This window comes from Salvelinus namaycush, chromosome 26, assembly GCF_016432855.1.
Source record: "Salvelinus namaycush isolate Seneca chromosome 26, SaNama_1.0, whole genome shotgun sequence".
NCBI lineage: Eukaryota > Metazoa > Chordata > Actinopteri > Salmoniformes > Salmonidae > Salvelinus > Salvelinus namaycush.
The window spans coordinates 5,473,580-5,490,221 of record NC_052332.1 but is presented as its reverse complement, the minus strand read 5'-3'; the positions used below and the strand labels follow the sequence as shown (position 1 = coordinate 5,490,221).

Sequence of the window (16,642 nt, the reverse complement as noted above, 5' to 3'; positions counted from 1 at the left end):
CAATGCCACAGATGTCTCAAGTAGAGGGATCGTGCAATTGGCATGCTGACTGCAGGAACGTCCAACAGAACTGTTGCCAGAGAATTTCATGTTCATTTCACAACCATGTAATTTTAGAGAATTTGGCAGTAAATCCAACCAGTCTACGTGTAACCACGCCAGCCCAGGACCTCCACATCCGGCTTATTTACCTGCGGGGATCGTCAGCGGAAAGGGTGGGGGCTGAGGAGTATTTCGGTCTAAAATAAAGCCCTTTTGTGGGGAAAAACTCATTCTGATTGGCTGGGCCTGGCTCCTAAGTGGGTGGGCCTATGCTCTCCCAAGCACACCCATGGCTGCGCCCCTGCCTAGTCATGTGAAATCCATAGATTAGGGCATAATTGATTTATTTCAATTGACTCATTTCCTGTAACCGATTTAAAATCTTTGAAATTGTTGCACGTTACATTTATATTTTTGTTTGTTCAGTATACATGTCAGTACATACACACATACACTCATGACTGTATAATACTGTACTGGACCTGGGGAAAAGACCCCTGGTGCCATGTCTGGTGGGGTAAGTGTGTGTGTAAGTTGACAATGCAAACAATTTGGAGTTTCCAACACAATGTTTCTTACAAAAACAAGTGACGCGCCTCCCGAGTGGCGCAGCGGTCTAAGTCACTGCACCGCAGTGGGGAGGGTTTGGCCATCCGGGATTTCTTTGTCCCATCGCTCTCTAGCAACTCCTTGAGGTGGGCTGGACGCCTGCACGCTGACTCATGTCACCAGTTGTATGGTGTTTCCGCCGACACATTGGTGCGGCTGGCTTCCGGGTTAAGCGAGCAGTGTGTCAAGAAGCAATACGGCTCGGAAGGGTCGTGTTTCGGAGGACGCATGGCTCTCGACCTTCGCCCCTCCCGAGTCCATACAGGAGTTGCAGCGATTGGACAAGACTAACTACCAAATGGATATCACGGAATTGGGGTAAAAAGTACGACAAAAAAGTGACGCAGTCAGTCTTCCCTCAACTCTTCGCTAAGAGTGACTTGCATGCATAGTATTAATATTAGCCCTCTGATTACAATTAAGAGCAAGACGTGCCGCTCTGTTCTGGGCCAGCTGCAGCGTAAGTAGGTCTTTCTTCGCAGTACTTGACCATATGACTGGACAATAATCAAGATAAAACTAGAGCCTGCAAGACTTGCTTTTTGGAGTGTGGTGTCAAAAAAGCAGAGCATCTCTATCCGTCTTTACAACCATTGAATCTTTATGTTTTTACCATGGCAGTTCACAATCTAAGGTAACACAAAGTAATTTAGTCTCCTCAACTTGTTCAACAGCCACACCATTCATTACCAGATTCAGCTGAGGTGACGAACATAGGGAATGATTTGTACCAAATACAATGCTCTTAATTTTGGTAATCTCTGTATACCCGTCGCAAAACCCACTGGTTGATACTCATTTATAAAACCCTCTTAGGCCTCACTCCCCCTATCTGAGATATCTACTGCAGCCCTCATCCTCCACATACAACACCCCTTATGCCAGTCACATACTGTTAAAGGTCCCCAAAGCACACATCCCTGGGTCGCTCCTCTTTCAGTTCGCGGCAGCTAGCGACTGGAACGAGCTGCAGCAAACACTCAAACTGGACAGTTTTGTCTCAATCTCTTCATACAAAAACTACATCATGGACACTCTTACTGACAGTTGTGGCTGCTTTGCGTGATGTATTGTTGTCTCTACCTTCTTGCCCTTTGTGCTGTTGTCTGCGCCCAATAATGTTTGTACCCTGTTTTGTGTTGCTACCATGTTGTTGACATGCTGTGTTCCTACCATGCTGTGTTGTCATGTGTTGCTGCCTTGCTATGTTGTCGTCTTAGGTCTCTCTTTATGTAGTGTTGTCTCTTGTCGTGATGTGCGTTTTGTCCTATATTTATATTTTCTTTATTTTTTTAAATCCCAGCCTCCGTCCCCACAGGAGGCCTTTTGGTAGGCTGTCATTGTACATAAGAATTTGTTCTTAACTGACCTAGTTAAATAAAGGTTAAGTAAAATAAAGTAGTTTTAGAGATGTTAAGGACCAGTTTATTACTGGCCACCCATTCCTAAACAGACTGCAACTAAGGGTTTCAGTGACTTCATTAGCTGTGGTTTTATATAAATAAATCCATATATATGGTGAAATCATCAGCATACATGGGCACACATGCTTTGTTTAATGCCAGTGGCAGGTCATAAAGAAATCAGACACCAGCCGCTAATTTGCTAGCAGAGAGAGAGCTGGTTGGTGGACGAGATAAGCCTGTGTGACTGCCAGCGACCATTCTGTAGCCTACAGTGGTCTTTTGTGCCAATAAGCAGTAAAACAAAACAAATAGGAGATGGAGAATGAGAGTGGAAGGGTAAAAATCTTACCTTCTGATTTCAACTTTGTGAGCACGAATATCAAGTAGTTGTTGAAGTCTGGGTAATGGTTGAGCTGTTCCAGTCTCTTTAGAGAATATGGTTAAGGAAAGGACAGAGCCTACATTGGGCACACAACCATAGAAGTAGACATGCAGTGTGTGCTGTATACACAAAAACAGGCTGTTTGTAAAGGTTGGTGTTAAATAGCAATTAGTGTTAAATGGTTTTTAGAGGGCATCAATGGACACCATGAATAACAAATCAGAAATCAGTCACAGTTATCATAGGATGAGCAACAGACTAGTGCTGTGCAGTCTGCGCATGTATAGTCAAATAGAAGCACTTGGCAATTCAACAACACCACCAATCAGTAAGAACTCTAATCTGCATTACATACATGGACAATATTGCATCACTCAAATACTACACTAAGTAGGTAACCTATAAAGACTTTAGAACGCGACATAACGTCTTGCCCGTTATTGAATGCACACACCAACGTTCATGATTCGAATGCACCTTGATATTGTGACACCTGTATTGTATGCCGATGACAGTGTGACAATGAGGCTCGTATACATGATCACTGCCACGAGCGGGTGGCTGACTGAAAAGTCACGTTCCTAAACTCACAGGTTCAACAAGATGTCAAGACAGAAGATTACACCAAAATGATAACGTTGTTGACATCATTTTATGACGGGAGAGAATCGAAAACATACTGGGGGGCGACAGGGGGGTGACTCGTTCTAAACACAGGCTTGCAGATTCTTTGTTGCATTTAAGCCCAAAGGGTCAGCAATCGCTAGTAACTACACTGTACCCGCTAACGTTACATTATTTCAACACCACTAACGTTACTCGGAAATCAAAGGGTTTGAGGTTATACGAAAACTAAACTATCATTGGGAAATGTGTTTAAGACTACTTGATTAACTAATGACTGATAGCTACTGCATGACACCCGACACCCCATTTATAATATTCCCATCATAGTATGTGGCTGATTCAATAGAAAAGTATATATTTGTAACATTGTAACTAGCTAACTACATGCAGTATACTATCCGCTAGCCCTGTACAGAACAGAAACCGAGCGCGTGCCCTAACCGCGTGTAATGTTTGCCAAGGCAAGCTAACCACACAAACTACCACAGAAACACCTCGAATACACCATCCAGTGAGGTCCAAACTTTCATGTTTAGCCGAGAGCGTAGGATACTTGCTGGACGGATCTTTGAGTGGACGTATCGGGAGACTGGGACTCTTTTAAAAGCTGTAGAATTTGCTGAAGTCCTTGGTCGTCTGGTTTCCACTCGCACTCCATCTTGGTTTGCTGCAATGAGATGAAAGGGAGAATGCAAAACTGTCAACACACGCTGTAAATTAACGTTGTCTTTTTCACAGTTGAAGAGAAGCCATTAGCTAAGCGGTGTGACTTTTACATATTATAGTTTCACCTTCCCGATATATCGTAGGCTTTCTTTCTCAAATGCTACTGTCTGTAATTTATTGACATTGGGCTGTCAGCCCAGGAACATTCCGTTTTCGCAACAAGCTAACGTTACTCATGTGGATTCATGGCGCATTTATGATCCAACTGTGCTGTGAAGTCTGCGAGGTCCTATTGCTCCTCCCATTTATTTCACTCTGACCAAAAATGGTTCAATTGGGGCCAAAGCCGCGTGAAGTATGGGTACTGAGGGTAATCTGAATAAATACATTTTTTTTTTTTTTTTTATAAAAATACAACAACAGGGGGCGCTGGTGAATAGGAACTCGTGAAGACGTGTTTTCTCTGTGCTGTCCAGGGCAAACAATTTACTATTAATACTTGACCAACACCTTCCGATCCGTGTTAATTTTGTAACATTCAATTAGAAATCAAACCCAATTCACTAATTTGGCAATTTGTTCTGACATTTTTGCCCTTTTCATCGTAAAATGTCAAACCAACGTCCACAAGTCACGAAAGAGCAGGCCTCTATTAAAGGCCGGTGTTACCGGACACTGACACGGATTCTGATCCCCCCGACCTAGCTACGGTAATGGCGGTTATCATTAAGTCTGAACAGACGGTGCTGGCTAAGGTGGAGTCACTATCCACTGACCTATCCGCACAAATAGCCACTCTCGCCACAGAGGTCAACACAAAGATCGACTCCGTTAAAGAAGACTTGGCGAAATAAGACACACGTCTGAATAGCCTGGAAGGCGGCGCAAATACTTACTCGTCAGTAAGAGTGTCCACTTACAAAGTGGTGACACTGGAAGAGCAAGTCACCCGGCTATCATCAGATGTCGTCAAACTTACTTCCAAGGTCGAGACCATCGAGAACAGGTAGCGCCGGGGGAACGGTTGCATTTTCGGCGTGAGAGAGGGACTCGAGACCGTAGGTGGATTGCGGCCTGTCCTGTTCATAGCTAAACTGCTTCAGGAAATTCTAGGCCTCCATTACGCCCCACCCTTGACCGTGCGTACATAAGCTTACAGTCCGCACCAAACAATGGGGAGCCGCCCAGACCCATCGTAGTCAAATTCGACTACCTTCAGGGGAAGGAGGCTGTCGTCCATAAGGCATCACGAGCGGCTCCCATCACCCACGACGGCCAGAATATTCACATTTACCCTGACTACACAGAGCAGGCATGAAGAAGAGGTCCGCCTTCAATGAGGTGAGGGGGCTCCTACATTGCTTTCTGGACACCAAGTTCGACATTCTCTACCCAGCAGTAGATGATGCCGATAAAAGTGGAGATGGGGTGTCGAAGAAGATTGGTGTCAAGTGCAAACAGAGTGAGTCGTGCACCGAGTTCTGGAGATGAAATGGCCACTGACTAGTTAATCTTTGTATGAAAATCCATACTCTCATTTAGAAGGTTAATATCACATCACATCTTTTCACAAATAGTTTCATGTTTAATCACATACTTTTCACAATATTTAGATGTAAACCTGACAGCTGGGAAATGTACACTTTAAGAGAAACCGTTATGTGTGTTTCCTGTCCTTCATGAGATCACCAAATGAAACACACTCATCATAACTGTTCCTTAAGCGTCCACAGACCATTCCCACATTCTCAAAAGTAGATCTACACCCAGAAAGGGCCACATCATGACAGTGCTTAGGGTCATTGTCCAGTTGGAAGGTGAACCTTCAACCCCAGTCTGAGGTCCTGAGCGCTCTGGAGCAGGTTTTCATCAAGGATCTCTCTGTACTTTGCTCCGTTCATCTTTGCCTTGATCCTGACTAGTCTCCCAGTCCCTGCCGCTGAAAAACATCCCCATAGCATGATGCTGCCACTACCATGCTTCACCGTAGGGATGGTGCCAGGTTTCCTCCAGACGTGATGCTTGGCATTCAGGCCAAAGAGTTCAATCTTGGTTTCATCAGACCAGAGAAATGGTCTGAGAGTCCGTTAGGTGCCTTTTGGCAAACTGCAAGCGGGCTGTCATGTGCCTTTTACTGAGGTGTGGCTTCCGTCTTGTCACTCTACCATGAAGGCCTGATTGGTGGAGTGCTGCAGAGATGGTTGTCCTTCTGGAATGTTCTCCCATCTCCGCAGAGGAACTCTGGAGCTCTGTCAGAGTGACCATCGGGTTCTTGGTCACCTGACCAAGGTCCTTCTCACCCGATTGTTCCGTTTGGCTGGTCGGCCAGCTCTAGGAAGAGTCTTGGTGGTTCCAAACTTCTTCCATTTAAGAATGATGGAGCCCACTGTGTTCTTGGGGACCCTCAATGCTGCAGAATTTATTTTGTACCCTTCCTCGACACAATGCTGTCTTGGAGCTCTACGGACAATTCCTTCGACCTCATGGCTTGGTTTTTACTCTGACATGCACTGTCAACTGTGAGACCTTATATAGACTGTTGGGTGCATTCCCGAATCATGTCCAATCAATTAAATTTACCACAGGTGGACTCCAATGAAGTAGAAACATCTCAAAGATGATCAATGGAAACAGGATTCATCTGAGCTCAATTTCGAGTCTCATAGCAAAATGTTTTTTTTAAAGTAATACATTTGCAAACATTTATAAAATCCTGTTTTTGCTTTGTCATTATGGGGTATTGTGTGTAGATTGATGAGGAAAACATTTAATTTAATACATTGTACAATAAGTCTGTAATGTAACAAAATGTGTAAAAAGGGGTCTGAATACTTTCCAAATGCATATATATATATATATATATACTATAGTTTAGTTGGTTGGGGCGGTAATGCAAAATATTGGATGCCAACCGTCGTTAAACCTTGCTGAAAATTAAGAAATGAATGGTTTTAACTATGAACATCTCAACCGCTACTGGTTGGACAGGTGTAGTGTTTGTTACGCAAGATGGAGGGGAGTCGTGTCTCGTCAGAGATCGCATTTATTTTGGGAGATTACTATGACCTTTTCATTGAAAACAGGAGAAACATATTGTTTCAACTGATAATAAAACATGCCTCATTTAGTTACTTTTGCCTCAATTTATTTCTAACTTTCTAGCAAGTCACGCTCAGAGCAGCTAGCTAGCTAATTTAGCCCAAAACTACTACTCTCACCTAATAATTATCATCACAATAACTAAAACGGGAGGTAACAGTCACAGCGTTTAATTGGCTTATTAGCCAATGTGTATTATTTAACATAATATTAATGGAGGATAGCTACTGTGATTGGTAAATGGGTTGCAAAAATATGACCAATAGGAGTCCATATTGAAACATGTAAACGCCTTAATTTTTCAATCTGTAAAACCCATAATGGCAATGGACCAAAACTACTCACGGAGATGTGCTTAAAAAGTAGGATTAATAAAGGCCCATCTCAATTGAATCACTTGTTCTAGTGCTAAATACCGTCGGTGATTCTAACATAAAGTTGAGAGTACCAGTTTTACCAATGAAAAACGATTTAACCATATTTAAATTCACGTTGATTCAACACTGCTCTCTGCTGGTCCGAGTAGAGTACTATGGAAACGTTAATGTGATTTTATCGCGAGATTTCATTTCCAAGTAGGGCTCGTTGAAGAGAGCTGTAAAATAAGTGTGCTGTGCAGTTTGCCAGATCTCACAGTAATGTTACTCAATCAACCAGCTAAGCAAACGTTTAGGGCGGTCGAATGTATAGTACCGTGACTAGGTAGCTAGATGTTGCAGAGCTCGCTGATGCAAAGCTACATTTTAATGGTAGGACGAAGTTTTGTTTCAGGCCGGGGGCCGCTTTAAGCAGTCTGACATTTGGACTAGTTTGACAAGCCACGGCACTGGCACTGTGCTGATACTGACTGGACTGGAATAATTTGTTTTGACTTCATCTCTCTCCACAACGGCCTAGCGAAGGCTCCTCTTTTATAACGCTAAAGAAGATAAACATGAGCTTTCTATTGTGAGTATTCGTCTGCCGCTTATTATTTTGATGTACTTGTTCAATGTGCCTGCCTTTTCAAGTTAAAGTGTTACTATTTCCACCGTTGTTGGCTATGTTAACGTTAGCTAGCTAATCTAACATATAGTTAACTCGTTTAAGTTAACTAGCTCGCTGGCTAACAACATGTAAAGCCAGGCTAGCTAGCTGAGTGTCTGCACTGAGTGTAACTAGCTAAGCTGTTGGTTGGTTAGGTAACTAGCGCTAGGTCTATAACGTTAGCTGAGCGCTGCCTTGTATAAATTGCTAATTTATAATGTCTAGATTAATCTAGGTAGCCATGGCTAGCTATTATAAATATTATCTATTGCTAGCTAACTAGGTAGCTACTTACCCAGATGTACTTTTTCTCTCTGTAGTGTATTTAAAGCATTAGCAATTTTGTGCCATTAATTTAACTAGCAAGATGCAAGTACATAGACATGGTCAGCTAATAACTAAGGCCTATCTAGCTTGTTAAAAAGAGAAGTCGTTTTACAGTCGGAGTGTTGTCTCTTTTCCGTTTACATAACTTTGTCAAACACTGGAATGACAATTTTAGCTAGCTAAATTGTTAGCTCAGTTTCTAGTTAGCTGAATGTATTAAAGAGAGCACTTTGGCTGTTACTATTTATTAAGAGGGTGTGAGGTCAGCTTTTGTTATTGTTGAAATCAGATTATATGCTCTTTCCTATTCCATAACAATTTATTTCAATCAAATAAATGAGTAGACTACTGTATCACTCCCTACTTCTCTTATTTCCCATTATGAGAGACACACGATCCAACTCAATGTTTTTCCATTCTAATTTCTCACACAGTGGCAATCGGTCTTCCAAGACCTTCAAGCCCAAGAAGAACATCCCAGAGGGATCTCACCAGTATGAGCTGTTGAAACATGCCGAGGCGACACTGGGCAGTGGGAACTTACGCATGGCTGTCATGCTGCCCGATGGGGAAGACTTGAACGAGTGGGTGGCTGTCAACAGTAAGGAACAAGTCTGCTTCTCTATCCAATGAACACCACTAACATAGTAGGCCTAAAAAACAACTTTGACTGTTAAACAGAGCTCATCGTCCACTCCTGTTGGTGCTTTGTTTGCTGTCTCTGGTCTTCCACCAAGACCAACGACTCGTCCGGCGGATATATCACATCCTCTGGCACACACAAACACATTCTCTCTTACACACACACACACAAACACACACAAACAGATGACCTCTGTCACTCAGTGGACCGACTAGTTAGGTTTCTGCTGTGAGATTAGCAAATGGAGAACCAGGCTACGCTAACATCATTAAGACAGAGTTCAATCTATGACAAAATCATTTCTGAGTTGTTGTTCCTCATGTTTCAATATAGAATGGGAGGATGGTTTGACAGGTGGAACTTTCAGAACATTGCTCATTTACTGACTTCAGTGTGTATTAGATGAGACGGTATTTGTTTGAGAGGAATGCATGGGAGTCTAGCTATTTGGGGACCCCGAGCAAGATTTCATTTGCAGTAGACTGTGTATAGGGAGAGGTGTCTCTGGAGGTGTGGAGCAATGTGAGAATGCCTTTGTGCCCCTTATGTCTGCCAACACACTAATTAGATCTGAGATCACACACTAGCACTTTTATTTTCTTCAATATGAATGTTGTCTGTAGGATATAAAAGTCTCTGAAGCTCAGCTAACATGTCCCTCATGATGCCACATGTCCTTGTTATTTCTTTATTTCCACAGCTGTAGATTTCTTCAACCAGATCAACATGCTCTATGGTACCATAACAGACTTCTGCACTGAAGAGAGCTGTCCTGTCATGTCTGCTGGGCCCAAGTAAGTGTGGGTGTGGTTGTGTAGGTACGTGCTTGCCTTTTTTTCATGTCATAATGATAATTGCCATTCATGAAACTTCTCTTCTGTAGATATGAGTATCATTGGGCAGATGGAACCAACATCAAAAAGCCGATCAAATGCTCAGCTCCCAAGTACATTGATTACCTAATGACCTGGGTGCAGGACCAGCTCGATGACGAGACACTCTTCCCATCTAAGATAGGTATGAGTTCATGTCTGTCATGTTTTGCCATTATCATGTCTTTCACATTGCATTTCTAGTAAAGTGACACCATTAGTTATCAGAATACCCCATCTCTGTTATATCTGTACACTTTGTACCCTTGTCTTTGCCCTCAAGGTGTCCCGTTCAAGCGAAACTTCATGTCAGTGGCTAAGACCATCCTGAAGCGCCTGTTCAGGGTCTACGCCCACATCTACCACCAGCACTTTGACTCTGTGATGCAGCTGCAGGAGGAGGCCCACCTAAACACCTCGTTCAAACACTTCATCTTCTTCGTTCAGGTATTGGACTGGAGCCCACTATCAATGTAGCCTGGTTCCCAAGTCTATTTCAGTACTGGAACCCACCTCCATGAACGTCACAGGAATGAATAGGCCTATAATTTCTTGGTAATTGCAGTTGTGGAAAAAGTACCAAATTATCATATTTGAGTAAAAATAAAGATGCCTTAATAGAAAATGACTCAAGTGAAAGTCACCCAGTAAAATTCTACTGGTGTAAAAGTATTTGTTATTAAATATACTTAAGTATCAAAAGTAAATGCAATTGCTATAATTCACTTAAGAATCAAAAGGACAAGTGTAAATCATTTCAAATTCCTTTATATTAAGCAAAGCAGGCGGCCACATTTTCAAGTTTATTTTTATGGATAGCCACGGGCACGCTCCAACTCTCAGACATAATTTACAAACAAGGCATGTGTTTATTGAGTCTGCCAGATCAGAGGCATTAGGGATGACCTCTTAATACGTGTGTGAATTAGACCATTTTCCTGTCCTGCTAAGCATTCAAAATGTAACAAGTACTTTTGGGTGTCAGGGAAAATGCATGGAGTAAAAAGTACATTATTTTCTTTAGGAATGTAGTGAAGTAAAAGTTATCAAAAATATGAATAGTAAAGTACAGATACACCAAGAACGACTTAAGTAGTAATTTAAAATATTTATACTTAAGTAGTTCACACAACTGGGTAATTGTATAGTGCTGGCAAGGCTACGCTAAAAGATAAAGATGTAAATACCTGGTTCCCAGTCTAGCATATCTGCTTTAGCTAGCTCATTTGATGTTGACTCAAACAAAGTTGCAACCAGGCTATCCTCAGAGTATGTGACCAAGAACTGGAGGCCATGACCCTTTGAGTAGGACTGAGATATTATCTTTACAATGATGAATTGGGTTTATATAGCGCTTTTCCAGATGCTCAAAGTGCTTTGCAATGGTAAGGGGTAACTCGCCTTATCCACCACCAATCTGTAGCAATCGCCTGCTTTAACCCAAGTATTCTCTTTTTGTCTTTTTCAGGAGTTTAACTTGATTGACAGGAAAGAGCTGGTCCCACTACAGGATTTGATTGAGAAGCTGACCACCAAGGACAGATAAACCCAGGCTGACTGATCATTTTAACTCTGTGATAGTCTACTATTCTTTTTGCACAGATACCCCTTCTGCCCTGCCCTGGCCTATATGTATACAGCATACGCTAACTTTGCGAACATGTTCTCTAGAAAGCCAGGTAAGTAAGGAAGAGTCTTGCACTGTTATAGGCACTAGGGTAATACTGTGGGGGAGTTCTATACTACTGTCTGAGCCGGTATGTGCTCTATAGTTGGATGTACTCTGTGTTTTTAATTAGGACGCATCCCTAAAACTGAAATAACTATGTATTGACATCCTCTGTTTGTTGTTTATTTACAGTACCAGTCAAAAGTTTGGACACACCTACTCATTCAAGGGTTTGTCTTTATTTTTACTATTTTCTACATTGTATAATAATAGTGCAGACATCAACTATGAAATAACACATGGAATCATGTAGTAACAAAAAAGTGTTAAACAAATCAAAATATATTTAATTTGAGATTCTTCAAAATAGTTACCCTTTGCCTTGATGACAGCTTTGCACGCTCTTGGCATTCTCGCAACCAACTTCATGAGGTAGTCACCTGGAATGCATTTCAATTCACAGGTGTGCCTTGTTAAAAGTTAATTGGTGGAATTTCCTTATTGCGTTTGAGCCAATCAGTTGTGTTGTGACAAGGTAGGGGTGGTATACAGAATATAGCCCTATTTGGTAAAAGACCAAGTCCATATTATGGCAAGAACAGCTCAAATAAGCAAATAGAAACGACAGTCCATCATTACTTTAAAACATGTAGGTCAGTCAATCCGGAAAATTTCAAGTCGCAGGCGCAAAAACCATCAAGTGCTATGATGAAACTGGCTCCATTGAGGACCGCCACAGGAAAGGAAGATCCAGAGTTATCTGCTGCAGAGAATAAGTTCATTAGAGTTACCAGCCTCAGAAATTGTAGCCCAAATAAATGCTTCAGAGTTTAAGTAACAGACACATCTCAACATCAACTGTTCAGAGGAGACTGGTCGAATTGCTGCAAAGAAACCACTACTAAAGGACACCAATAAGAGTAGGTGAACGGATTATCTACGCATGTGTGGTTCCCGCCGTGAAGTATTTAGGAGGAGGTGTGATGTGTGGGGGTGCTTTTCTGTCGACACTGATTTATTTAGAATTCAAGACACACTTAACCGGCATGGCTACCGCAGCATTCTGCAGCTATATGCCATCTCCTCTGGTTTGCGTGTAGTGGGACGATCATTTGTTTTTCAACAGTACAATGACCCATAACACACTTCCAGGCTGTGTAAGGGCTATTTGACCAAGTAGGAGAGTGATGGAGTGCTGCATCAGATGACCTGGCCTCCACAACCACCCGACCTCAACCCAATTGAGATGGTTTCGGATGAGTTGGACCGCAGAGTGAAGGAAAAGCAGACAAGTGCTCAGCATATGTGGGTATTCCTTCAAGACTGTTGGACAAGCATTCCTCATGAAGCTGGTTGAGAGAATGCCAAGAGTGTGCAAAGCTGTCAAGGCAAAGGGTGGCTACTTTGAAGAATCTCAAATATAAAATATACTTGGGTTTGTTTAACACTTTTTTGCTGTTGTGGTTACTACATGATTCCAAGTGTTTTTTTCATAGTTTTGATATCTTCTATTATTCTACAATGTAGAAAATAGTACAAATAAAGAAAAACCCTGGAATGAGTAGGTGTGTCAACTTTTGACTGGCACTGTATATTAACATTTATCATCTGCTCGTATTGAAGTTCACCACTACAGATTGCACATTTTAAACAGAGGGTATAAAATTAAGGGACTACATAAGTATTTGAGCATATTGGTCATATTGTGATTTGCCTCAAAACATATGGTCATTTTGTAAAAGTCTGTTTTCAATACAATACTGGTAATCCAGTAAATTGCCAAAGCTTTATTTGATGGGCCGCGTACAGTATACAAGTAAAATATTGTCTTTGAGATCAAGAGTGCCATATTTATAGCCTGGTTTCTCATGTTCTCCCCATAGAATGTTCTGGCTAATAAGCCATCAAATGAAATATAACAGCACATTCAGTGCTATATGCTTCTGTTTCAATAGTGTGATGATTCCCTATGCCTTTTGTAAGGTCTGAGTATTGTATTGCTGTTCTGCGGACTGCTGAGGGATGGAATCCAAAATGAAAATGTTTACTATGCAATAAGTCATGCCACTCTTCAAAGTTTCAATGATTACTAGTTTCCATTCATTCAGATGGGAACAAATGCTTTTCTTTCCGTGTGTTATTCATAGTTAGTGGTGTTACTTTAAAGTGGTAGATGTTGGGACTGAGACGTTGCTTTGGATGACTTCAATATAGATCGACTACAGTATGCAGTAAGACATGAAAGCAACGGAATGCTTTGTTAAAATGCCATTTTATCTTGACATCTTTTCAGGAAGATTTGATATGGAGATGTAACTAACTTCTGTTCAGAAATCCACACTGTAAATACAACAATAAGGCCAGAAATTTGCTGTGATATCATATTTTGGTAGCCGGCATGGACTGGTAGTTGTAGGTCTATTAAAGAATTTAGAATGTTATTAGGTCTCTTTTAGAGGTTGTTTCTTCTCCCCTTTCCACCATGTCATAGTCCTTTCTTCCTTATATCATTGCGTTAAATTTGTTTATTTAGGTTTATAGCTTTAGAAAATTACAATTTAATGTGATTGTGTTGATCATAAGGTGGTGGCAACAAAGCCGTCTGCCATGCTTCTCTGGGAACATTGCAGCAGAATTTGATCCTCTGTCTATACTCTTCCTTCAGAAAGTATTCATACCCCTTGACTTATTCCACATTTTGTTGTGTTACATCCTGAATTCAAAATGGATAAAAAAATATATATATACTAATTCTCACCCATCTACACACACTACCTAATAATGAAAACATTTTTTGCAAATGAAATATCTCATTTACATAAGTATTCACACCCCAGAGGCAATACTTTGTAGAAGCACCTTTGGTAGTGATTACAGCTGTGAGTCTTTCTGGGTAAGTCTCTAAGTGCTTTCCACACCTGGATTGTGCAACATTTGCCCACTTTTATTGTTTTCTAAATTCTTTAAGGACTGTCAAATTGGTTGTTAATCATTGCTAGATAACCACTTTCAGGTCTCGCCATATTTTTCTTAATTTAGATTTAAGTCTGCCACTTAGGAACATTCAATGTCATCTTGGTAGGCAACTCCAGTGTAGATTTGGCTTTGTGTTTTAGGTTATTGTCCTGCTGAAAGGTGAATTATTTTTTTATTTAACTAAGCAAGTTAAGAACACATTCTTATTTACATTGATGGCCTACCCAAACCCTAACGTCGCTGGGCCAATTGTGTGCCGCCCTATGGGACTCCCAATCACGGCCGGTTGTGATACAGCCTGGAATCGAACCAGGGTCTGTAGTGACGCCTCAAGCACTGAGATGCAGTGCCTTAGACTGCTGCGCCACTTGGGAGCCCTCTCCCAGTGTCTGGTCAAAAGCAGACTGAACCAGGTTTGCCTCTAGGGTTTTGCCTGTGCTTAGCTCCATTCTGTTTTTTTTATCCTGAAAAACTCCCCAGTCCTTAACGATTACAAGTATACCCATAGCATGATGCAGCCACCACTATGCTTGAAAATATGGAGAGTGGTACTCAGTAATGTGTTGTATTGGATTTACCCCAAACATAACAGTTTGTATTCAAGACAAAAAGTTAATTGCTTTGCCACATTTTTTGCAGTATTACTTTAGTGCCTCGTAAACAGGATGCATGTTTTGGAATATTTGTCTTTACAGGCTTCCTTTTCACTCTGTCAGTTAGGTTCGTATTGTGGAGTAACTACAATGCTGTTGATCCATCCTCAGTTTTTTCCCCCCTATCTCAGCCATTAACTCTGTTTTAAAGTCACCATTGGCCTCATGGTGAAATCCCTGAGTGGTCTCCTACCTCTCCGGCAGCTGAGTTAGGAAGAATGCCTGTATTTTGTAGTGACTGGGTATATTGCTACACCATCCAAAGTGTAATTAATAACTTCACCATGCTCAAAGGGCTATTTAATGTTTTTTTTTTATAGCCATCTACCAATAGGTGCCCTTTGTGGTGCATTGGAAAACCTCCCTGGTCTTTGTGGTTGAATCTGTCTTTGAAATTCACTGCTTGACTGAGGGACCTTACAGGTAATTGTATGCATGTGGTACAGAGAAGAGGTAGTCATTCAAAAATCATGTTAAACACTTATTGCACACAGTGAGTCCATGCAACTTATGTGATTTGTTAGGCACATTTTTACTCCTGAACTAATTTAGGCTTGCCATAACAAAGGCGTTAAATACTTATGACTCAAGACAATAAGTATTCAACTTTTCATTTGTAAAATTTTCGAAAAACATATTTCCACTTTGATATTATGGGGTATTGTGTGTAGGCCAGTGAAACAAAATCTCAATTTAATCCTTTTTAAATTCTGGCTGTAACACAACAAAATGTGGGAAAAGTCAAGGGGTGCAAATACTTTCTGAAGGCACAGTATATTCCCCTTACTGTAATATATAATCTTTTGATAAATTAGTTGTAAATAATGAATTTGATTATGGTGTTGAAAGTTACTGAACTGTAATATACTGAATGCTGTTTATAAGGCAAATGAAGGTGTTTGACCAGATTGCCTAGTTTGTCTCACTTTTGTGGAAAATAAAGTAGACTTATAGCATACTGTATTTTGTGGTGATCAGATAATATGTGTTGATAAGATGCTGTATAGGGACATTGTAACCAGTATATACACACAAACTGGAAAAAGGTAGGCAGATCTACAGTATCTCCCGAGATGGGTGAGGCTCTACAGACACGCCTGGTGCCCAAATGGTTGACGTATGTCGCACAGCTGAGAGTCTTATGTGAGGACAAATGGATTTGTTTCAGTCAGTCGTCCTGATAAGCCCTTTCCGCCCTTTGCAGTTTAACCTGTCCCCAGACTTGAATTGCTATAGAGCGTGGTAACAGTGTGGGACTGTTTAGAATTTTAGGGTGTGTGGATTTACTGAGTGACATGCTAATCAATTCAAATTCTGCGCTAATCACACAACTATCAGGTGTGGCTCTAAATTGAGGCGGCAGGGGGTCATCACTAGTTAACACATCCAAAATCATAAACCCTGCCTATTTCTATTTTAAACCGAACACTACCCACACTGCTAACCTTATGCCTAACCTTAAATTAAGACAAAATTTGAAGCCAATTTTGACTTTGTGGCTAAAATGTCAAAAATAACCTATCACATTAACCATATTATTTTGGGGAAGACCAATTGATTCGGCGTTCCGCATATATGTGAAAATGGGTGGGCTGGCATTTTGGTCAAATGCCAGATGGGCTGGTCAATTTTTTGGGGTGAAATT

General features: G+C 41.3%; 2 protein-coding genes across 2 annotated transcripts in view; one reads left to right on the top strand and one right to left on the bottom strand.

The window, feature by feature from the left end:
* tnpo1 (transportin 1) overlaps nt 1-3,754 on the bottom strand; it is a 60,453-nt gene extending 56,699 nt beyond the window's left edge. Inside the window, exons 1-2 of the mRNA XM_038964624.1 lie at nt 3,620-3,754; nt 2,407-2,482 (exon numbers count right to left, since the gene is read on the bottom strand). Of these exons, the coding sequence (XP_038820552.1) occupies nt 2,407-2,482; nt 3,620-3,724 (181 nt within the window). The 5' untranslated portion in view covers nt 3,725-3,754. The remainder of the gene's footprint in view (nt 1-2,406; nt 2,483-3,619) is intronic.
* A 3,733-nt stretch (nt 3,755-7,487) lies between these two features.
* Nucleotides 7,488-11,649, top strand: LOC120021359 (MOB kinase activator 1B). The gene is made up of 6 exons (XM_038965089.1): nt 7,488-7,779; nt 8,619-8,785; nt 9,528-9,621; nt 9,711-9,844; nt 9,983-10,146; nt 11,168-11,649. The coding sequence occupies exons 1-6, from the start codon at nt 7,766-7,768 to the stop codon at nt 11,243-11,245; spliced, it is 651 nt and encodes a 216-aa protein (XP_038821017.1). The 5' UTR covers nt 7,488-7,765; the 3' UTR covers nt 11,246-11,649.
* Nucleotides 11,650-16,642: the final 4,993 nt, after the last annotated feature.

Excerpts from the sequence above, each read along its gene's own strand:
- LOC120021359 (XM_038965089.1), top strand. Across the intron at positions 9,622-9,710 it reads GTCATGTCTGCTGGGCCCAA|ATATGAGTATCATTGGGCAG; the intron begins GTAAGTGTGGGT and ends TCTCTTCTGTAG. Across the intron at positions 10,147-11,167 it reads ACTTCATCTTCTTCGTTCAG|GAGTTTAACTTGATTGACAG; the intron begins GTATTGGACTGG and ends TGTCTTTTTCAG.